Source organism: Cyanistes caeruleus, chromosome 4 (assembly GCF_971803275.1).
Source record: "Cyanistes caeruleus chromosome 4, bCyaCae1.hap1.1, whole genome shotgun sequence".
Classification (NCBI taxonomy): Eukaryota; Metazoa; Chordata; class Aves; order Passeriformes; family Paridae; genus Cyanistes; species Cyanistes caeruleus.
In genome coordinates this window covers 29,886,722-29,910,374 of record NC_141704.1, presented here as the reverse complement: position 1 = coordinate 29,910,374, position 23,653 = coordinate 29,886,722, and the positions used below count along the sequence as shown (strand labels likewise).

The 23,653-nt window shown below is 43.9% G+C and overlaps 2 protein-coding genes and 1 long non-coding RNA gene across 5 annotated transcripts in view; 1 reads left to right on the top strand and 2 right to left on the bottom strand.

The window, feature by feature from the left end:
• TIMP3 (TIMP metallopeptidase inhibitor 3) overlaps window positions 1-13,877 on the bottom strand; it is a 37,331-nt gene extending 23,454 nt beyond the window's left edge. The window contains exon 1 of the mRNA XM_023936281.2: window positions 13,434-13,877. Coding sequence (XP_023792049.2) covers window positions 13,434-13,557 — 124 coding nt within the window. The 5' untranslated portion in view covers window positions 13,558-13,877. The remainder of the gene's footprint in view (window positions 1-13,433) is intronic.
• Window positions 1-23,653, top strand: part of SYN3 (synapsin III) — a 187,534-nt gene that overhangs the window by 84,584 nt on the left and 79,297 nt on the right. The window lies entirely within an intron of this gene.
• LOC147653520 (uncharacterized) lies at window positions 16,707-22,009 on the bottom strand. The gene is made up of 4 exons (XR_015286363.1): window positions 21,824-22,009; window positions 21,373-21,455; window positions 20,761-20,897; window positions 16,707-17,766 (listed from the first exon to the last, which is right to left on the bottom strand). It is a non-coding gene; the product is annotated as an uncharacterized LOC147653520 (long non-coding RNA).

Sequence of the window (23,653 nt, the reverse complement as noted above, 5' to 3'; positions counted from 1 at the left end):
TATCCAAATCACTTTTCCCAGAAAATGCCCTCATTTTCCCTCACATTTCAGATGGAATAAACTTCCACCATTTCAAAATTCTCTGTGAAGCAGAAATTCTGTCCATCCTTAGCAAGTGTTCAGCCTTCTCTTTCACTGTATAAGTCAGGTGACAACAACAATCTCTAATAACAGAAGCAAGAGTAATTCCATTTTTCTCCTCGTTTTCAGACCAATGAGAGCACATCAGGTGCTGAGAACTTGCATAATTCCAAAAAGTAAGCCTTTATCCCCTACAATCTCCGAGTCTCTAAACTACAATCAGTATTTAATATCAAAGATCAGTCCTTTAATTCACTGTGTCAGTAAAAGTCTGTCAGCACTGCAGACTGTCAATGAATGTAGACCTACAAGAGCTATTTTTTTAAAAGCAACTTAGGATACCACAAACACTAATGTTACCTGTTCCTCAAGTAGAACATTGGCCTGCTGAGTGCTTGTACTTTGAGCTTGCAAGCAAGTCAGAAAGTCAACTCTGTGACAAATGCCTTCCTACTCTCTTTTTCCTTTCTGGCTGTTTCCAACATTTTGAAGCAGTATTGTTTGATTTCAGACTGCTTCCTGAAGCTGCTTCCTTCAACTGCCTGCTGAACCCAGTTGGAAACTTTCTACTGATTTTAACTGGAGTGGGATCAGGCCCTAAATAAGTAGTGGAGGAATCCCTAGCCTTACAAACTGAACAGCTGTCTCTGGCTTTCCAAAAGAAAAGTTATTTCTGCAGCTGTTTTCCCCTAAGTGCCATATCGCTCCAAACTGTTACAGCACTGGAGGGAGGGGGAGAAGGTGGAATCTCAATAACCCATTAAAAAGGCGTATGGGCCATTGGGCAGCAGCTCTTTCAGTTCGACTCAGGCAGGGTCACTGCTGCCAGGCTCAGACAGCCCTAAGGGCACGGGAAAAGTCGTCTTCTTGTTTTCACATCTCATTCACGCAATGGATAACGAGGGGGAGGGAAGAATCAGATTTTGGGTTAATTAGCACTATGAACAAATAGCTGCATTGTCATTAAAAGTTCAAGAAGTCACCGGGGTCATCACCGAACTGCAAGATGTACACACACGCGCACGAGGCACACGTCTAAGCCTGGGCTTTGGCAGCCTTGCTCGGGCTCTGATTTTCCCCTACGCCAAGGATACACTTTGAGTCAAGAACACTGAACCGTTGTGGCTCTGAGGTGAAGACAGAAGCATAAAGGTACTCACTCTGAATTGCAGTTGTTCATCCCCTTGGAACTACTTCATTTCACATGTAATATAGCAGCTAAGAATAGTTAAAAAGTTTTTTTCCCCTGAGAAAAATCAGAGGCGTGACTTACCAATGTATAGTTTCACATCCACTTCTAACACTCTGTGGGATAAGCAGAACCCCAGTTAACAAAACCCTGCTGTTGGTGCACGCTGTTTCCTTCTACAGCTTCCTTCCACAAGTAAGGAAGCTGAGGAAGTGCAAGTGCACATTAGCAAATTCAGAAAGGAGCATGTATGAATAATAATGAAAAGATAAAACCCTAAAATGTCAAGGACTGCTATTAATAATCTTTGGAACAGTGTTAGCCTCAGAGAGTCACAAGTTGGCTTAAAAACAAAAACAACAAATTATCCAACTATGCAAAACAGCCACAGATTACATTCTCCTTGCCTCAGATTGCAGCAACATTTTCTATTAAGGGATTTTAAGGAAAACACAACAAGACAAGGATTCCCCTGCCACCTTCCGAATAGAGCAGAGAAGAAATATAAACTTGAATAGCTGAAGCATTTCTGCTTTTGCAGAAAGGAGACTGGCATTGCCTGGTTCTGTCAGCTTTAGCTTTGCTGCCTATATATTCTAAAACCAAAATGGTTCTGAAACCACCATCATTATAGTGAAACCTCACCAAAACTTGGTTTTGTTTTTCTGGGTAAAAGCATTACAGATCCAGCTTACTTTTCCTATTAAATTGGCAGGCAAACATGTAGCTAGCTCATGAGTGTATAGTTCCATTCAGTGCCTGGTCTTTGGCAAGGGAAATTACCCTGGGAATACAGAAACAACATTTATTTTATTTAACACCTGTTGATCTCAGTGTACAGTGACTGTCCACATTACTGCATTTCAGTATGTTTATGACAATAGAGCATGTTGCAGCAACTCTAGAAGAGATGTTCACATGAGGAAAAAGAGTAGACTAAAGAGATACAGTCCAAAATTCAGTGGGGAAAATACATACATCAGCATTTTGGTTCTAATTGCCCAAGTTAAGATGGGTGCTGCAAGCTGTGCTGGATTTCATCAGAGAAGGGAACCAGCTGGGCTAAGGAACTCCTCTTAGAAAACTCTGAATTCTTTCCCTCACATTCGGGACCTGGATTTTTTTTTTTAACCAAAACTGCCTTTCCCATGTTTTTCAATAGTACAACCCAGTGACGCTTCCACAAAGCACCACCACAGTACTTCTATAACAACTTTGGTCGATCTGTCCTTGTTGGTCCACATATATACTGAGGAATATGTACTGAAGGAACCCTGCCATGTGCTGACCCTCTGACAGTTTGATGCCCAACACCTAACTTGCACAAAATTGTGAATCCCCAGTGTGCCAAGACAACTACCACCCTAGAATCCTGTTCTGTCCTCCCTTCTTCTTTCTGTCAAAACAGCAGTCAGGATGTGAGTAGGCAATGTCAAATTCAGAAGGGGAGAGCTTTGAACAGCACAAAGGACAAAGTTTACGTCAATAGCTCAAGCTGCCATGCTGCATAAAGGACAAACAGGAAAGCAGTTTCTGAGACAGGAGGGAAAGAAAGACCTGATGCTTTCCTATACCCAGCTCTTCCAACAGCCATTAGTACTAGAGGAAACTGGTGTGAGAGGAGGGCATGCAGAAACAAACAGGAGATCTTGCACTGACAGGAAGGAACCTATTGGCTTGAAAACTTTCCGGTACTAGTGAAAGCTTTGTTTCCCATGCAGCCAAGTACACCAGACAGGTGCGGTCTGATTCTCTCAATGTTCATTTCTTCAGTCAATTTAAACATGCCATTTGAATTAAGGCTGGCAAGGACCTGCTTCCCACCCTGCTGGTCTCCCAGTCAAACAGAAAAGAAGTAAATAGAATACTCTGGCAAACTCAAGAGATAGCTACAATCTAGAATGCATGTGGGAGGTAGATTAGACACTCATCCTGATAAAGGAAAAAAGATTCCAGAGTTGAAGTATGCCTCTAAACAGTTTTGGAAGGAATTTAAAACTCCATGGATTGAATCAATCTCTAATATCAAGGAATTAAGATGACAGCCTGAGAAGTGAGCTTTAGGAAAGTCAAGAGTATCCTCCATCAGAGTTCTGGGAGGTATATTTTATCAGTATCAGGACTCCAGCCTCGCTGGATGATGCAAATGACTTACTATCACAGGTTCTGCTGAAGCATGTTTGTTCCAAGGTAAAAGCGTTAAAGGCAAAATACTAGTAAGGGTCACTGGCTATTTGCCACCTGATCTAGTTGGGCTTCTCTCTGAATGCCTTAAAAACCTTCCTGTGATAACTTGGTGTCTACTAAGGTACATCTATAAGTTCTATCTGATATTATAAAATCTTCTATTTCTCTGCTTCTCTGTAAATCTGCAAAATGCTACACAGTGGGGGAAAGCAGGGCAGCTGCTTAATTCTATTGAAAATATACTGTCTGTAGAGAAGATGGAAAGAGACTCATTGAAGTCTCTTTTTTTATCTTGATCCTCTAAGGAAATAACCAACTAAATCCTTAATCCCCAACCCCTTGGGGGACGAAAAAAAAGGAAAAAATAAAAAAGGGACAGGTGCTGCTCTTCATATTTAAAAAAGTAAAACAAAGGGCTTAAGAACTCATCCTGCCTCCACCCCAGCACAATCCTTTGCAATACTGAAGTTCTTCCACAGGAACTTCAGCTCTTGTCTTCCCACGCTTCTCTGGGTTTGTGATTTTTGCCCTGCAGGATGCTAAGGGAGGGCTGGGTATTTTGTGGCTATTGAAGTACTGTACATGATGGCTATTTAAGTGCCCCAGGGATCACTTTGCTCTTTTATTTCCTCTTGGACTGATCCACCTCACCAAAGCATTTAAGATATTCAGTATTGCAAGTGCTATACTTTTGCATGTAGTGTGGTCTCTCAACTAGTTCCATCTCTTCCCCACCCTACATTCTCCCAAATACCAGAATTCTTTCAGCTTTCAGTTCTGTGCCTCATGTAGCACATTATTTATTGGAGGAATTCATTTCCTTAGAGACAGAACCCTGCATCCTTATCCAGAGGTGAACATGATAAACAAGGAGGACGTTTCACTCTTCAAGAAATTTAAAGCAAGGGACTCAGCCACCTCACACTTCACGAGATAAAGCAGAGGACCCAAGAGTCACTCACTTCACAAGAGCTGGTCTAAAAGCTCTTTCATACAGTCACCTCAGATCCATTTTATCTGCAATGTGCATTTCTCTGTCCCTATGAAAGGCAGGCGGGATATTTATAGTCGTGTTAGAGGAGGCAGGAAGTAGAGAACTGGGGTCAGTGCTTGGAAAGTGTATAAAGGGTTTGAAGCACAGGGGTCAGCCTGGAACTCCATCCCCCAAAAGAACACAGAGCTGAAGGAGAAGTGTCTAGGGAATAGCTGGTTTTCCACAGATATCCCCTGGCTCACTCCTCCTCTACCTGTTCCCTTTCCAACACCAGCCATTTCCTGTCTTTCAAAGTTAAGCGGAAGTTTTCCATTCTGTGGTTTTCCTGTCTTGGTACAAGCAAGAACAGTTTTTTCTCTTATATTTTAACTGTTTGGACACCAACAACAAAACCTGCTCACTGGAGGGAGAGCTTCCTATTTACAGCTGATCCATGAAATTTGAGAGGGCTGATTAAACATCAGAGGAGCAAGATCTTTGCTTGTTCGTGTATTCACTGAGCATGAGAGATTGAACTTGTTGTCTGAACAAATGCTCCAGTGCTCCTCTATAGAAAATTAACAGACTAACATAATGCCAGCAGGCCTCCCTGCTGATTTCACTGCAGTAACACCCAATACTGAGGGAAACATGGAGAAAAAGAAACAGATGTTGAAGTCTCCATACTGTAATTACAATGCAACATGAGGGAGTTAAAATTCAAGTCCTTCATTCTAGGCCAGCAGGAGCTTGAGTCATTTTGAATATAGCTCTGTGAAACAGAAGTACTCCTGTTTCCTATGGGCTGTTGTGTGACTTTTTATTTTTTTTAATAAATCAGTAGGGAGCAAGAAGTAATAACGTGTTACCTTCATGCTGTTGCACCTGGTGTAGCCATTGCTACCTGCTCAAACTTTGTGCAAATTTGGTGCAATTTATAGCTGCTTTGCTGAAGTGATCATGCAGGCCAGCAGAAAGCTGGGCTTTTTGAAGACAAAATTGAGGAATTAAGAAAGGAAAATTTTCTGAAGTCTCTTTTCCCTTGGGGCCTTTAACATGCCCTTTTTTAACATCCCAAATAAACTGGTTCTAAACTCTTATGAACCAGCAGCATTGCAGACACTTTAGAAACAGACAGGTAGCTAAGGAAGATTGTAGATGTTTTTATTAGTGTGCATTTTTGCCCAGGATCAATAACAATGTGTTGAACAATGATGGCTCTGTCATTTGCACACTCTTATCTCCTGGCTGTAGTAGGGCAGGTGTATCTCAAAAGTTCCTTTAGACAGCATGTTATGTATGGCTTCATTTCATTTGCTTCTCATTTCCCAGCTAAGCAGTAGTTTCCTTATAATTCACCTGGCAAAAATAAAAGACCAAGCCCTGTACACACACCCATACAACCTGCATTTCTTGACCAGCCATTTGAAGGAACTTTGTATTCATCTGAATGGAGGAAGGCAACACCTTGGCTGGAGTCCAGATAGAGTAAAGGGCATGCGCTCTGTCCATGGCAAGACCACACAGCCAGGTTTTTTTCAAAAACTAAGCCTTGATTGCCAGTCAGAAATTACCATGCTACAGGCTGTTAGGGATCAATCAATCAATAGAACATCATGAGGGTTCTCCTCCCTAAGTGTTCCCTGAAGCCCAAGTGCACACTCACTCTCCTGGATGGATAAGATCCACCTTAGGCATGCCCCACATAGTTCCCATAGCTCCAGGCAGGGTGGCCTGCTATGTGTCACAGCTAGTGACTCCTGGCTTGACCAGCCTGTATTAGTTCTTCACTGGGGCTTCCACACTGCACCTCTACCCTCTCCAGGAATCCTTCTCTCCTCTTTATACTCTGAGATAATTTCTTGGAGGGCCTTTGTCACTCCTGCAGGTCCTAAATACCTTCTCCTGTTACAGCTTTTCCACTGAGCCTATTGCTGTGGCCATTCTACTCCCCAGTGTGTAATAAAGACACAAGTTTTCAAAGCTGAGCTCACTGACACAGACCTCTAGCTCTCCACTGGTACAGGCCAAGACCATACCCCTGAGTTGACAATGGCCTCCCTACTCTCCAAGCACTGCTCTCTTCTGGTTCTTGACACATTTCTGTCCAAGGAGGGACACTCCAAACCACCTTTCTTCCTAAAGTAAAAATGAGATTCTACATCGCAGGCAAACCACAGCTGATTTTTATGAGGTTTTATATAATTTTTTGTATATTCACCTCTCTGCTATTTAACTAGAGTTTTATTGTCTGTATACTGTTTCTAAGGGCTCAAATTGCCCTTTAGAAAGGTCTTATATAAACACTAGCAGGAATTTGGACTATTCATAGTCAACATTAATTTTAGCACCATGCAACTCAAGAGACTTCCATCTTGTTTCCAGAAAACTTCCACTATCTTTTCTAGCTGGCAGTAATTCTGAGTAAATAAAGTAATCAGGGTTATGTGAAATTACTTGCATTTTTATGTTATTAGACACTGTCAGTTAATGCACTATGTCTTCACTCTGGTCACTCAAGAGAACTACTTCACATTACAGCAGAATGTTAACTTTGTTTTTGACAATTTTAAGCTCCCTAGTGTTTGTAACATTCCTCTCAGAAACCTGAAACAATCAAGCCAAATCCAACCTTGGTACAAGGTGGTGAAATACTGGTGAGAGAAGTGGCAATGCACCTGCCTTACACAGAGCATGAGGCTTACAAGGCAGGTTCAGCATTTTTTCTCCATATTCATTACTAGGACAGATTTTAGATGTTGTGTAAGATCCATTTAACCCACCTTGGTCTCATTCACCTCAGGTCCAGCAGAAGCCTAACACTTTCAAATAGCAGAAATTTGAAATTCACACTGGTTAACATTCTTTTCTCGAGCTATTCCAAAACTGATCAGGTGGGCCCTAGTTTTAAACAAAGCCCTATCCCACTATGAGCAAATAGCACTGGGAGTCGTGTCACTGGTGGGCAGAGAAGTGATAAAGTCCCAGCAGTGTGCACCCCTCCCATGAGCCCTGAGTAGCTCTACACAGTGGGTTATCAAATAGGTTGACCTTCAGCTCAGCAATTTGCAAAGAGGGTTCATAAAACTGTGGAGAGGTTGAAACAGTCTTGGACAGTTTCAAATGTAGTCAGCTGCTCTGATCAGCCTTGTCTCAGAGAAGTCTGCATAAGGGATATTAGCTTAAAGAGTGATAAAAGTCCAATAAAGTTCTGCCAATAAAATTTCAAGTGTCACATGTGGATGTTCTTCAGAGGTTTAGATGAGCTACAGTAGGCCTTTAATGAACTCTGCATTTACTTAACTAATTGGTGCTTGAAGGCACAATTTTCCCCTCATCTTCTACACTATCATTTTACCAGTATAATTTGCTTCCAATTTATATTACCATGTGAAAGACAGAATCATACCCTGAAAGTCTACAGCAATAAGCAGCACATTAGAGAAAAAGCCTCTTCATCTTGAAACGAAAAAAAAACAACATAATTATAGGGAAACTCAAACACAGGCACTGCCAACATTATGAGGCCTGAAAATAAGTTCCTTAGCTTAGTCTGGTTCAGAGCTAGCAAACACAGCATGCCTGGTCTTGCCTGTTGACTTAAACCAAGCTGTCCTGTCAGGATTACCAGCTCCTACCAACTCCCAGAGAACATCTAGTGGAAGTTTTATTTAATTCCAAGACCTCCTGGCCAGACCAAATAGGCTCCTTCCTCCAGTCCTTCACGCCTGTTGGGCTAGGTAAGAGCACCACATGGTACTGGAGCTTCATGGAAAAAGAAGTTGATCTTCTACAACATTGTTGCATCATAAAACTAAGTTTCAATCTTAGTTGTTCCAACATCCAGCATAGGGCAAGGACTCAATAAGTGCTCCAATTAAAAATGCTTGGTCCCACCCACCCAGGCTGAGATTGCACTTGAGTACAGAGATCCATTTCATCAGATGCAACTCAGTTGCCATATCCAAGAAAGTCTGAAAGTGCAGTACTAACTGTATTAGTATCTCCAAAAAAGTGAAGTCCACTGATGGAGCTGAGAATTAATTTGTCACCTTGTGTCATTTCTCCTATGGTCAAACAATCAAATCTGCTCATCCTGAAAAAACAGACACAAATAAGGCAGGTCCTTCCTAAACTCAGATGAAAAACACTAGTACTGTGTATGTCTGTATATAACTATGTTCCCACCAGCTCATTTCTTTCCAGAAACATCAGAGGAGCAATTGGCAGCTGGAGAGTTCTAAAGAACATGTGGTAAATCAGTGAAAATAAGAAGGAAACAAATGTCTGCATAAAGCAGGAGCTCCAAGGCTTAAGGTTGGAACATCTGGCTCTCTGCTGGCTCAGAGGCCTTGCTGGAGATACTTCCTGCAGGAAATCTGGAGTAAGCATATGCAATAATAAACAGAAGTAGCATTCTGCGCTACATCTTCCAAACAGTAATTTCCACCACTTTTAATTTTTAATACATACATTTGGAGAAATTACTAACTCCATATCCCACTACTCTTATAAGGACTAAAACTGCAAATAATCACACCAAAAAAAAAAAAAAAAAAAAAAGTAACTTCTATTTCCTCTTCTACTAAACAGGACAATTCTGCTGTGAGTGGCCATCTTTTTGTCAGGAGACATAAGCAGTCACAAGGAACACCCTCTTTCAACAAAGTTTTTACCATGGACATTGGAATTCCATAGAAGTTAAACAAATCTCCTCCATTTCTTCCCACATAAAATGAAATTTACAGTACTTTTTTTATTCCCTTTTGAAGCTTTACGGGATGCTTCTCAGATTTCCTGCTTCTAAAATGCCTCCAAGGGAAGTCCAGTCTAAAAATAAAATAACATAATTCATTACTTCCTCAACAAAAGTCTGAATCCAAACTGGATACACTTTTGCAACAATTACCACATGTAAACAAAAAAATTAGTTTTTAATTCATCTCAACTCTAAAGATTGGTATAATTAATTGGAGATGGTTTATTGTAACTTTTAAATCAGTCTGGCAAACTTACCTGCCTGCCTTAGAGGCCAAGACAGGATATTTGATATCACTACAAGAAAATTAAGAGAGCATGTTCAAAATCTCACATATGATCAAGTGTTCTGCATATCTCTTTTAGCTTATTAATGAGAAGGTGGAATGATCAACTCAGGGAAACCAGTGAAAGGGCAGGTTTTCAGTTAGATGCTTAGACTCCAGGCCAAACAAATTCACCAGCTTCCTCCTTCTCTGCTGTTTCCTTCTTGCTCCTCTCTCACATTCTCAGTTGAAAGGATGGGAGCCACTGCAGGTGTTGTGAGCTCAGGGCTTAAGGGCATAGGAGGATGGAATAAAGAATGGCTTCCACAGCACCAAGGGTCCCTTAAGAACTTACCTTCACCTCCCTGGAGCTTGCCACCTCCATCTCACCAAGAGTGAGGTTACTTAGAACTGAGAGGAGCACTACCCACTGGCATCCTTGCTGATACAGGTATTTCTTCCTCCAACAGAAACCATACAAAGGAATGTTATTTTGAGCTCATTTGAACTTGGGTAAGAGACATCTAATAGAGCCATAGCTCTTCTCTAAAGTATATGCACAAGACAGAAGTAAGACAGCTGTGGAGTGAATAAAGTACTTTATCACTTGCAGACTGGTTTGTCAAAATGCAGAATGCAATTTCACATATTTTCTCACTTTTTTTTTTTTTTTTTTTTTTAATGAGATGTGGGACAGAAGGGGCCAAACAGGAGATGTTTTCCAAATCTGTGAATTCAACATTCAGCAGCCAAGCTCAAAAATTCCTGCTGTTCGTGCAAAAAAAGGACAAACAAGTCCCTTTGATGTCAGCTATGTCCAGCTGGAAATGTCACAGCTTTGTCACAAAAGAACAAAGCATGCCTGGTGTCTGTTCTTTCAAAAGGTCTCTTAATTCAAACAAAAGAAAAATATTCACATCTGGAAGGGGTCGTAGGCAGAGGGCAGGAGTGGAGGAAGCAAAGTTCAGATGGCAAATCATAGCAGTCGCTGTTTGTCCAATTATGGTACTGCCTCTTCTGGCACTTACTGATCCCATTAAAGAAAGAAATCCAAGAGTTGAAACAGCAATTTTATTATTGATTGACCCCATAGGGCCAGATAAGACACACCTCTTCACTTTTGCTCCATTCATCATCATAGAAGAGTCAGACTGAGTGAAAAGATCCCTTGTGACCAGTCTAGCAGTAGTACCTTTTTTTCATCCCCTCCCTCCTTTTTTAAATTAAAAATGTATATATTGTTATTTATGGAGTTCAAGATTCCTTCAAAGACCATAGCCTTTGCTTTCAAAGGATGTACATATTGAAATCTTGCCCTTTCCAATGAGTTTATTTTACCATCTGTTTCTGTAAAGATTAAAATCTTCTAGTGACTGCAGGATTGGGAGGCTGTATCAGAACTGAGCCACTGGAAAATGAAAAATTAAATGTCCAGTGAGATCAAATTAAAGGAGAAGAGAATAAACTTGAGAGTAGGACTTCACTGGTTAAGCAAGAAACATTAACAGTAGAAGTTTGCATTACAGTCCTCAACTAAAAGTTTTCCCCTTCAAAATGCAGTGCTTGTGAAGCTGAAAAGCCTCTCCTAGGCTGCCACCTAGCTAGTTAATTTCTTACATTGTTTTAGGAGCTATTTTAAAAGCCTCTTTTGCTCCAGCCCTTGCTGCATTGACTCCTCCCTTTAGAGCTGGTATTTTGTCAGAAGTTTCAAGAGCGATAAAAACTTGCTGCCAAGTCCCTTTCTTCCCCACAATGTGTTTTATAACCCAGCGTGTAGTTTAGTCTGTCTAAACACTGCACTAGTACACTGCCATCAGTTTCCATGGAGATGATTAACTCCTCCAAAGCCAGAAAGCTTTAGTGCGCTTTTTGTCCTTTCCGCATATGAAGGACGTGACAGCATTGACTAAAATCAGCCTACAGAAATATCACATTTCCAGACAGTTCTAGCAAATGTAAGGATTTACTTTTGCTCCAACCCATCAGAGACCTGCAGTATTAACCAAACTTGCATTCAAGTCACTTACTGAAACGGGTTGCTCTTTCCCCTCAAGCTGCTCTTCCTTTGCTTTGCTGTGATGTCTGAGGGCATGACAGCCCCAGAGACGTCAATTTTTTGAACCACTTTGTCTCAGAGCAAAGCCAAGGCTTGAGATACAATGAAGAGCCCAAAAGAGAGAAAGATGAAGGGAAGACTTTGAACTCAACCAGAAATCAGAGTAGAAAACAGAAAAACTTTGTGCCCTGAAGTTTAGGAGCACTGTTATATGAAACGTCACAGTTTACTCCTAGTCACTTATGCGCCTAGTAAAAATATACTGTCAGTGTGTATTCACTACGAAAATGAATAATACCATTTTTTTGAACTGAAATTACCCCTCATCTATTATAGCATGACCTAACCAGAACAAGAAAGCAGTCCTTCTCCCAAAATGCAGCTAATGAAGGCCACATGCTGCCATCAGCTTTTGCTGTGGAAAAACTGTTTCCCAGTCTCACTTTCATAGAAAGGACAATCTCCCTGGCAGCTGCCACTTAGGTGGCGCACTTGTTGATCCAAACTATGAAAATGGCAACAGAAGGTTGAATAATTTAGTTTCCTGGAAGAATTTCCCAGTATAAAACTATTTTATAAGTGTTTTCCAGGCTATCAACACTGAAGCAAACTGTAACTTCCCCCCCTCCCCACTTTTAACATGGCATGGGTTTTTTAGCATTCAGGAGCAGATACACTATATAAACTAAACATGAAAAACCAGATACACTTTCTGTAGAAGAACTGAAGGCAAGATATAGATCTTTTGCCATTAACCTTGGCTAACTTGAAAAGGCTACTGGCAGCATTCATAGCAATGGGTGTTCTGCTGCAGTGGGAATTACTTTCTATTTGACTTCCATAGCAGTTGCCAGGAGGATTTCTTTGGAGACTCTACTCGGAGTCAGTTCCATGTGGGTACCAGTAGTGCAAAGCCGCTTTTATGCTGTGCTACTAAGACAACCTACAGAGAATGCAGGAGACTTCTCAGATTTGTGCCATCCTCTCACCACTGCTGAAGTGACAGCCTGTATTTACCATTACATGGACATGTGTCCAGTAGTAGGTTAAAGGACACTGCTAATTGATTGCATGTACTTTGCCACAGAAGAGCTACCAAGCAACAACTATACTTTGTTACTCACCCTTGGCTACAAGCAAGCCAACAAACTCGGGAACAGAGTCTCTATTACTGCCTCATCAAAGATTTTTGATGCTGTCCTTGTCCTCTACCTAAAGTTACTGTAATGAAGAACCCTAGGGGTGCTGAAACCCATAGGAAAAGGGATCAGCCAGGATCCAATGAAAGCGTTTCAACTTTCCCAAAAGCGTGCAGGTTTACATACCTCCCACAGCTGCAAAGACCACAGCACAGCATGCAGAAAGCCTGCAGACACTTAGTACCTGCTTCTCCAGCCCTTCCCAATGTTACAAGCACAGCACCACAAGCCTGTGTGAGCCGCACCTCCAACCACCACGGGCGTTTTCTTGGTTTGGGAGAACCCATCCTAATCCTGCCTCCTCTTCTTGTCACCAAGTTGAGGAGGAACTTTTGGCAGCCTACACCTCCAATTGTGTTTCTGTCCTGCTGTAGGAAACATGCCACTCTAACAATTACTGATTTCTTTAAAGTACTCCTGGGAGAGGCTGCTGCCGCCGCTGCCGCGGGACAGGGCTTGGGCGGGGGTCCGCCGCCACACGCTCTCCTCTTACCAACCCAGGCGTTTGCGGCAGCGACGGAGCCGGAGCCGCTCCTGGAAAGCCAGGTCACCGCTCTCCGGCGTGACCCGCCCGCCGCACCTCTGCCCTCAGTGCGGGACTCGCGGGACGGCGGCTGCCTTGCGGTGACAGCCGCGCTGCTGCCCGCACCCCTCGGCGTCCCGGGAGCTTGCTGCTTCCCCCGAGCCCTCCCGGCCCGGGCTGCTGCGGGGCGGCGGCACCTACCGATGTCGGAGTTGCAGAAAGCGTCCTGCGGATGGATGGGGACGCAAGTGCAAGCCTCCACCACCAAGTCCCGCAGGCTCCAGCTGCACAGGAACACGGCGAGGAAGCTCAGCCACGCCGTCATGTCGCCCTCGAGGTGCCTCCTCACTTCTGCGGAGCGGGAGGTGGCCTCTGCTGTGTTAGCCTGACTTTATTCTCGCTCCCTAAGAGCCCCGGCTGCCTGCCCTGTCTCTGTCTCTCCGGCTGGCCTGCTCGGCAGGACGGGACGGTGCGGTGCGGAGCTGAGAGGAAGCTCAAGAGAGCTGAGGGGAGCTGAGGTGCGGAGCGCTGCAGCCGGAGCGGGACCGGCGCGCGGAGTTATACCCGGCTCGCGCCGCTCGCGCTCCGGGGGCGCCGCCGCGCGCGGCCAATGGCAGCGCCGCATTACCTCATCGGCGCGAGCGCGGGGCGGGGCCGCGCCCGCCGCGCCTTATAGGGAATAGAGCGGGCGCGCGGTGGGTGGGGGCGCAGCCCTCCTTCTGGCCCCGGCCCCGCTTCTGGCCCCGGCCTCGCTTCTGGCCCCGGCCCCGCTTCTGGCCCCGGCCCCGCTTCTGGCCCCGGCCCCGCTTCTGGCCCCGGCCTCGCTTCTGGCCCCGGCCCCGCTTCTGGTCCCGGCCCCGCTTCTGGTCCCGGCCCCGCTTCTGGTCCCGGCCCCGCTTCTGGTCCCGGCCCCGCTTCTGGTCCCGGCCCCGCTTCTGGCCTCGGCCCCGCTTCTGGCCTCGGCCTCGGCCCCGCTTCTGGCCCCGGCCCGTTGCGATCCCGTTGGCCCCGATCCGCTCCCCTGCCAGTGAGGGAAGCCTCGCTCCGTACCAGCTGTACCTCCCTCGTACCGGCGAGTGTCCGCCCGAGCCTGTCGCAGCCTCCCCCGGGCCGCCCCGCGCCGCTCCTCAGGGCACCTGGAAAAGGTGCGCGGTCCTTGCCGTTCGCTTGACGAGCTCGCACCGTCTCCCTTCAATCCATCTGGGCTGTCTGCACAGTGACTTTAACCTGGAGGCATGGCACACTGCTCATTCCAAAGAGCTTTCAGACAGCCGTCAGATACCAACCCACAAGTAACTGTAGTGTGCTGCTTCTTTTCCTCTTCAAACAGGCAGTAGAAAGAGGATGGGGGAAAAGAAGGACAAGACCTATCTGAATAGTAAACCAGGATTTTGCCCTGAATGTTTTTAATCCCGCTCGGATGTTCCTTCTCCACCACCCAGCAATTCCCCTTCTCTGGCCTTTCAGTCACAAAGGGGTCATAAACTGCTAAAACCAAGCTGGAAAAAGCAGTGTTGTATCTACCCGGGCACTTTCAACATTTAATCTCAAAGTATATCTTAGCAGAGCAGCTTTAGTGGAATTTATAGAAATGTCCTGTTTGTTTTGTTTTCCTTTATCTCCTTTTGGAGCCATAAATTTCTATCAGCTGTAGAAATGTAAATGTTATAGAAGAGCTGGGACTGTAAGGAAGGAGATTGCCAGCTGCATGATACAGGCAGCCTTATTATCCTCCAAAGGGGACTGAGGGGTGATTAATCACAGTATCAAACCAGTGTATATAATGTCAGAGTACTTTCCACGGGGTTTACAAGACTTAAGCGCGTCTAGTTATAAATTATGCTGGTATTAAAGGCCAGGGACCAGCTGTCCCAAATTTCTATATAGTCAGCTAAGTCTTTAGATTTACAATTCTGCTCCATCTGGGTGAAGCACAGCCTGCCTACACCTTTTCTTTAATCATACTGTCCATATAAAATTAAAATATCCTGTCTTATGGAAGCACAGGCTTTTATTTGGAGCATCAGTAGGCAAAAGCTTCAAGATGGGTGTTGTCAGTAGGGATCAAGGTTGCAATGCCAGCAGTGGAAAACACAAATTCCTATCCTCACTGTGACACAGACAACCTGTGTGGCAGCTTTGCCTCACTGCGCACAAATCCCTGTGTCATGGGATAATATGGGAGCTGCTCAGGAATGTGCATTAGTGAACACACTGAAAAAATGGGATGGTGCTGAGGTACTAACGGGTCATGTAAGTATGTATGAGATAGGGTATTAAATAGGTCATTCCTTTTAGACACATCAGAGTCTGAATCTTTGGGCCCAAATTGCAATACAAGTAATCCTGTGCAAAAAATACTTTAGGTACTTGGACTGTCTGTTCAAGGTGCTGCAAGGAAGCTGGATCCATCAGATTGGGTGGACTGTCATTTCAGTCTCACCGGGTGTAAACAAGGAACAACTCCACCAGCCTCAGCAGAGGAACACAGAAGAAAAATGAGGTGTGTCTGACGCTCTCGTTTTTCCTTTGTTGTTGTAAAAAGTTTGACATCCACCAACATCATGATACACCTGGCTTATCAATATCTAAGATCAATATCTGAGAGAAGTGGAATTCTGCCAGAGCCTGGCACTGGTGTAAATAAGGGAGAGTTTGGCCCACACACAACTAGATTATAATCACAGCTCCTGCACCACCTCCTTTCACTCTCTGGCCAAGTAACTCCCCTGAGTATGTTTCTTCATCCCTATAATAACACCTTTCTCGTGTGTTCCAAGGAGTAACAAGCTAAATGATTTGTAATAAGCTTTTAAGCTGTTGGGTGCTGTGCAAATGTGGAGTGTCTATGATACGCATACGTTCAGAAGAGACTGAAAAACAAAACCTTTAGTCACCTTCTCAGTTTCTGAAATGGGAGAGGAAGGGGCCTAGAAATTACCGAAGTTCCACAGGGCCCTCCAAGGTATGGAAGTAGCTTGTTTACAGTGAGGCTGATGAAGCTAGTTAAAATGACACCAAGTTTGTGCTGATTTCAGGAGCTAGGTCACTTTTTGGATATAATCCAGAGAAGCAATCAGATGAAAAGGAGTGACAGGGCTTGATCCAAGGGCTGGGCCCATCTCTTTGGAAGGGATGGGGTGCAGGCAGTCAGTATGGCAAGGCGTACCACTATCTTCTATACAACTGTTTGGGAAGATGATCCAGAAATTTTTTTCGTGCTTTTATTATCATTGCCTGGAGTAATAGTACCTGTCAGGGCTTAGCTGATTCACCTGCTTTTTTTATACTTGGATATTCTTTTTAATGAGATTAATTTCCCTACAGTAGTAGGGATGCAGTTTTTTCAACCAGGACTGGATACTGTACAATGAGAACAATATTTATTTGCCTCTTGAAGAGTACACTTCACACAGAGGAACCAGAGTGTGTTATTTTTGTAAAGTACAGGTAAATGATACTCGGGAAAGTTCAGTCTGGCCAGTGGCCTGCTTGAGGCCTTTGTTATATAGTTTATTCTGCCTGTACACTCATTTTATCATCTGTAAATAGAGATATTTTGTGTTATCCTCTGATAACATCCATTAGATATCAAGTATTAGCCTCTCCCTTTTTAGACCTACCAGCAAAGTAAACTATGAAAAAGCCAGGCAAGGATTTCCTGAGTGTTTATTTATATGAGAAAATATTGCTAATGGTGTCAGAATAACAGAGACAGTCAATGAAAGAACTGATAGGATAACTCTCTCTGAATTCTTCTTCTATGCCCTGTCTGCATGAGAAAAACTGCAAAGGGGAAAAAATAAAATAAAATCTATCATTCCACTTCTTTGCTCCGATAAAACTTTAGGCCTTAAATGGCCGTAAAGAAGGTAGCATTGAAAGAAGGAGAAAATAGAGGCCTTGATCTTCATAAGAGAGAATTGGAGTTAATGTCACCAAATAAAGAAATCCATGTTATTCCAGTCTTCCATCAAGAACACGCTGCTGAACACAATTAAGGATCTCTCTGCCTTACCGAGCAGCCACAAAACTTCACGCTGTGATCCTGTCGGATCCGGCAAGCCAAGCATGACTGGGCTGGGTCAATAGCTGGTGTGAAAATTCCCAGGGAAAGCCATGTCCCGCAGGTGTTGTTGACCGAGGCCAGTGTCCTTCTCCCCTCCATCCTGCAGGAATGTGCGCGGCAGTGCTAGGGGGCAGTGCACTGCAAGAGATGGTTCCGACCTGCGCGGATGGAGCCCGCTCCTCCGCAATGCCTGAAGAGACGATTCTTTGGAAAAGGAAACATATTAAGCTGGGCGTCTTCTTTAAATTTCAGGAAGGAGAATTACCTTCTGCTTTCACAGGTACTCATATTAGTTTATATCAGGTGCACGTTAACATTATAATTTTCCTTCCACAAGACCATCCTGAAACCAGAGACAGAGACTGAGATATGAACTAAAGGCATGTTCACTTGCCTTCTGATCACATTTCATTGTGAGAGATGCCGGCTGCTTTAGTACAGAAGGGCTTCATCAAACTGCAGCAACTGCAAAAAAAAATACCAGGAGGGTTGAGGGGGAGAGAGAGACCTCACTATCACCAGAGATAAATACCCTGACTAATGTCACACATAGTGGTTGGTAACACTCCAGTTCCTCACCAGACCTTAGCTGGCTAAAACTGAGCTTAGCATGAATGAAATCAGGAGAATTCAACCTGCAGTTCAACAGCCCTGCCACCTCTTTAACAATTTATTACCTTTAAAAGCTTCTGAACTAAGGAGCCTTTTCTATTTTAATTTGTTGACAGCAAATTGACTTGATGCATGAGCTTGGAGTCTTGCCATTAGCATTCTAAACTGTCCACCTGACAAATTGCTCAAAAGCATTATTTTGTCCTAAAAACTTTTCTTGAAGTTGATGATCTTCATAGCTTTTACACCAGCTCAGCATCATGCCCTCTAGGAGGTCTCATTGTTTTTCTGCTTTTATGCAGCAGGAGGAGAAGGGTAGGTGTTTTCAGAGCTATCTGATGTCCTTTTTACAGCACATTCCTGCCATCTCATAAGACAGTAGAGAATGGTCATGCATTGCATTAGAAAATTATTCTCATATTTCTTGATTATCTGCTTCTTTTTCAGTAAATTGTTACTTTTCTAAAACTGTCCTCTGAGAAGACTTTTTGTTGAAAATGTTTGTCTTTGCTATGATTTATATGCATGAAACAAGTTGAAAAAACTCCTGTTAATTCCACCATTGTATCAGTGAATGTTATATGCTATTTAAAATGAGAAGACTCCTTCCTCACAAATGTCTTTGATTCTATAAATACATACCAAAAAAAATCATTTGATCTCTTTCTCAGAGGTTGCAAAGGAATTATGTCACTTTCCTGTCTGCAAGCCAGACATAGGTAACACTCCATCCCATTCCCAAGCTTTTCATTGGAGGTACACCATTAAATTTTCATCAGCTTTAACAGTTTTATACTGTGTTCAGTCTTCAAGGATCCTTTAGAGATTGTGCCCACTGAGAGCACCCAGCCTGGGAGCAGACTGTAGGCACCATGTGTTTCCAGGAATGTTACATTATAAAGAGTTGTGGAATATGAAATCACCCTCTCAGTAGTGTGGGGATCCTCCAGTCAGGCTGTGATGTGGCATCAGCTGCAGAAGAGCAACCAGGAAATATCTTTTAACAGCCTTATCAAGCTGAAAATGTTTCCTGCACATGACCGCGCTCTTTGGCCCAAATCCAGCAAAACGCTAAGGCTTCAACTTTAAGCACACAAGATGCTCTACTGAAGTCAACAGAACCATTTACATACACAAAGTTAAATATAAGCTTAAGTGCATTTCTGGACCAGGGCCAAAGAGCTCATGCAGGGTTCAAGCCAGGAGGCTGTGATTAGATGGTCTGACAGAATCCGGGAGGGAAGGACATGACGTGATTTGCTTGGTTCTACCTGCCTATGCCTCATTCCCAGCAACTAATTTTCTCCCGTTTTTGTTTATAGTAACTCTTTCCATTTCTCTTGTTTACCTTTCCTCCTGCTGTAGCCATTTCCAAATTGAAGTTTTGATTTTCTTTTTTAAACCCTTCTAAACTGCATCAATAGCTTGAAGTGACTGAACAAAGAGATTTCAAATAGATGAAGTGCTTCAAATGGTAATAAGAGCCGGTGTTCCCAGAGCTTTGGGGGCTGCACTAAATACAGAATAGAGTGAGAGCAATTGAAAATCACTTTTCTGTTGTTCCTTTGTATGAACTGGTTTCTGGCTTATGCAATGCACAGTAATTAAAATGACTGGAATGCCTTACATTTTTAGGAGAGCTTTAAGGCAGCTCTGTGGCGTTGCAGCCAGCAGAGTTCATGAGCAGATTCATGGCTGCAATCGAGCTTTGACGTTTCTATCCACGTAACTTGAAGAAGACAATATCTCTGTAGACGCCTTTGAGGGGAGTTTGAGGAAGAAGGGATAGACACAGAAAAGCAGTAACATCTGCTGCCTGCATCAGCTCCATGAGCAGCTATGGAGAAAGTCTTCCTTGTGGTGAGACAAGAGCCTAAAATTGGGGTGGTCATCAGAGATTTCATTGCCTTCTCTCACTGTAGCTTTAATGTCCTGCTCAAGTTCAAGTGTGGGACAGCACTTATGGATTATCTCTGACTTTAATAATCTCGTAGTGCCTCCTCCTAGGTACTGTACAGGAAATGTCTCTAACTGTGAGAGAGGGCTTGCATTTGAGTACTGGCCACTGTGGTTGCTGTGTGTATTTGTGGGGTTCCAAGCAGCCCCCTGATGTTTAGCAGAGAGCCTGGCAGGTTGGCATGTCTCTCACAACTGGTTGCCGTCCCTGTGATGAGGTTTGCTCTGCTTGGCAATGGTGAGGGATTATCTTGGTGCTTTTTTGTCCCCCTGTCACAGTCCAGGATTTCATTTTCATCTTATCCAATTTTTTGTTTTTACCAAAGGTGGCTGACCACTGCATCCTTGGTTTTCTCTCAACATCTGGCCTGGCTTTTCATAGTGATGGCTGTCCACAGAGGAGCAGGAGAGCTGAATACAGGCTCCCTTGGGAGGAGAGCTGACTCCCATGAAGACATGGCCTTTTTGGCATGTTGAGCAACTATATCCTTCTTCCCTCATCTCTTTGCCTCTCACCAGCCTTCTGAAGGCATGGACTAAGCCTCCTTCCTCATCTCTTAGCATAATCTTTCCTTCTCATCAGAGGGCACTGTCAAAATAAAGCTGCTTCCACAACCCCGTATGAGTGTAGGGAGGTAGAGAAAGATCCCCAGGCAGGAGGCAGTAATCCTGTACCTCTTAGACCATCCTGAGGCTGTCAGAGCTGCAGTCCCTCCATATGCCAGTCCCTAGGATGTATCACTGCTTTTAAAGCATGTTGGAATCCCCTAAAATCACCATACTGGTGAAAAGCAGAAAGAACAGCACCACGGGGCTTGCATCCCTCTTTTTGTTTCTTTAATGAGCCTAGAGATAGTATTGGGCTGTCAGGTGTGAAGGAAGGGTCTTTACCTGCAGAACAGGTGTGAGTGCAGGAAAAGTTGCTGTCTTGAGCTGCTTCTCCCTGTGCAACCTTCAGAAACTTCCTGTAAGAATAATCCAGCCTCTTCATCCCCACAATGCAAGTGTTACCAGTCTCTCACCTGAAACTGCAAATTAAGGTATTAGTTACAAGGACGGTCTCTAATGACAAGGATAGTGTCCCAGCAGGGAGTGAACTCAGTGATTCCTCTCAAGCGTGCCACCACATGATGTCAAAAGTGAGAAGCAGTTCCTCCGTGTGAAAATCCCAACAGAGATTGTTGCTCCAGCACAGAGTTTTTCTTATAAATCCAAACTTTTTCAATGTTTTCCTTTCTGTGCTCCCAAATCAATGCTGTATTCTGAACAGTAGCTGACTGCTCACTGACATGAGGCACTTGCCTCAGACTCACAATCCCAGCCAGGAGAAGCTGGGGAATTTCCGATGCGAGATTTCAAGGACGGATCTCTTTCTTCTCTAGAGCAAAAGGCAGCACTTTGGTTTCCTCACTCTTTTGGAATTTTTCTCCATAAATCTTGGCATTCGTGTGAGACAAAAGATGAGGAGATGGTAGATCTACAGTTTAAAGTGAGGACTCTTACTTGTTTATTGTCTTGCTGTTCCCAAGTGAAGAGCAATGAATTCCACAAAGGAGTTTTTCAGGTCAGCAGTGTGAGTTCCACACCTAATGTATTAATGTCAGGAGTGAAAAAAATCAGTGTTTGATTTAGCACAGATGTGCGAAAAAAGTATTCTTTCTCCACTGAAGACAGAGGTAACAATCCACAGCCCCTCTTCCCCTTTCCTTTTATCTGACAGTCTCTATCCCTTCACTGTGCCTTTCTGAGGGGTGCTTCAGTGAGAACTAGCCAGAGCTGGCAGGAACCAGGAAGGTGTAGTCTGTATGTGCAGATTACATACCAGGAGTTGAACTCTGAAGGTACCAAAGCTTGTCCATGTGCTCTGAACAAGCAGACACCTCTTTGTGGCTTTGCTCTTAGTAGCTGTGCCACCAAACCTCGCACAGAGTGTTGGCCAGGGGTTTGGCATTACCTCAAGTGCCTTGCACTGGGATCCTGGACTGCTCCAAAGCAGTGGCTCATCTCCAGTGCTAAGAGGTTGGAGAAGTACTGAACGCTTCTAGCAGTAGCAGGTGTCCAATAGCAGCTTAGCACAGCACATTCTCTCTTCTCCCTCTCCTCTTTCTCACCCTCTGCCTGCCTCTCCTCTCCAAGGTAACTGCAAGAAGAGATTAAACTCTCACCACGCAGGCCAGGGAGGAAGAAGGGTTCTCCCTAGACACCTAGCTGAGGTCAGTGAGGAAAGTGCTCCCAGAATAAAAGTTATGCAATGTATGGGAGGAATCTACAGCTGTAATCATGGGATAATTAATGGAAAATAATAAACAAAGGGCTCAGCAACAGCAGTTTCTACCACGAGAGATATGATTCTGAAAGAAGCAGACTTTCCCCAGCACCTGGCAGTACAAAAGACAGTAAATAGACAAACATTTTTGTGTTTTCATTTTAGCTGTATCTTTATCTTCCCTAAATTACAACACAGCATCTTTAAACCAAAATCTTGCTCCCTTTTCCCTCAGTTCAAGTTCAGCAGAACTACCACAAGACCATTGAGTGGAATGGGAAGGCAGAGGTGGAGATCTGCTCAGTGCCAACAAATCCTTAGTGCAGCTAGCATAGAAGGTTATCATCTGGTTTCCTTTTCCTCACAGGATAGCTGTGGGTGTACCTGCTGAAGGCATTTCAATTCTCCCTCCCAGTGCTGAGATTGAATGAGCTATTGCTGGAGAAAACCTTCTCCCACTGATACTTACATAAAGTTTCTTCTGTGCCAAAGGAGCTGAATCTTCAAGAAATGCACAGTCTGCCTCATGAAAAGAGAAGGAACAAGCTAGGAAGGGAAACTTTTTACTTCATTTGAAATCGATTTCCCCATCCAGAATAAAACTTCACCTTTGAACACCATGTATAAAGGCAATTTAGCCTAAAGAGGCTAATACAGCCTAATCTGTGTATGGATGTAAGCAATAGCACTACAGAGAGCTAGCTGGAGGAAATCCATACTCACTCCCAGTGAATGCAAGAGTATTTCCTTCTCCTCCTGCTCCTTCAGAACCTACCTCCTTAGTTTAGACAATGTCTCCAAGTCCCCTAAATTGTTTCCACAAGTATCAATGCAATCACTTTTAACAATCTTTTTTTTTTTTTTTTTCCCTGAAATTATAATCTGAAGGATTAGGCACTCATACCCATTTGATTTTATTTTGAGAAAAGGCTTTTAAAGATAAGAAGGAGAAAAATAGGAGAACCTGGTGCTGCCAAAAAAACCCAATTTATTCCATCTGGGAAGAAGGAGGGAGGGTAGCTTTTAAAGCCATGCCTGTGGCTGCATGTAAGGGATAGTTCTCAAAGGATTCCCTTAATCAGATTCTGAAGAAGATGGGCTGTCTCTTTGTAATTCACTCCATGTCTTATTCTAAGGCCATATGCTCTGGTCACGTGAAGATTTACAGTCTCAAATTTACTGGCCTCAGAGAATCTGAAAGAATTATGCAAGAAATCATGTTCTGTCATAACTGAGGCCTCACACAGCCATGCTTCCTAAAGACTGCTTCTAACTCAATATATGGCCCCTCTAGGGCTTTGTAAGCCCTTCTGGGGAAGAGGGAAGGGGAGGAAAAAGGGGAGCTGCTGATCATTGCCATATGTGAGAAGCATCCCTGTCTGCACGTGGGTGTGACGTCCGTGTTGTCACAGAGGCCGAGCTCTGCAGAGCCCCCCTGTTTCCTGTTTCCAGCCAGAGTCTTGCTGCCAGAGCAGGAATCCCATATCACTCTGTGCAGCAGTTACAGAAGAGGAAAAT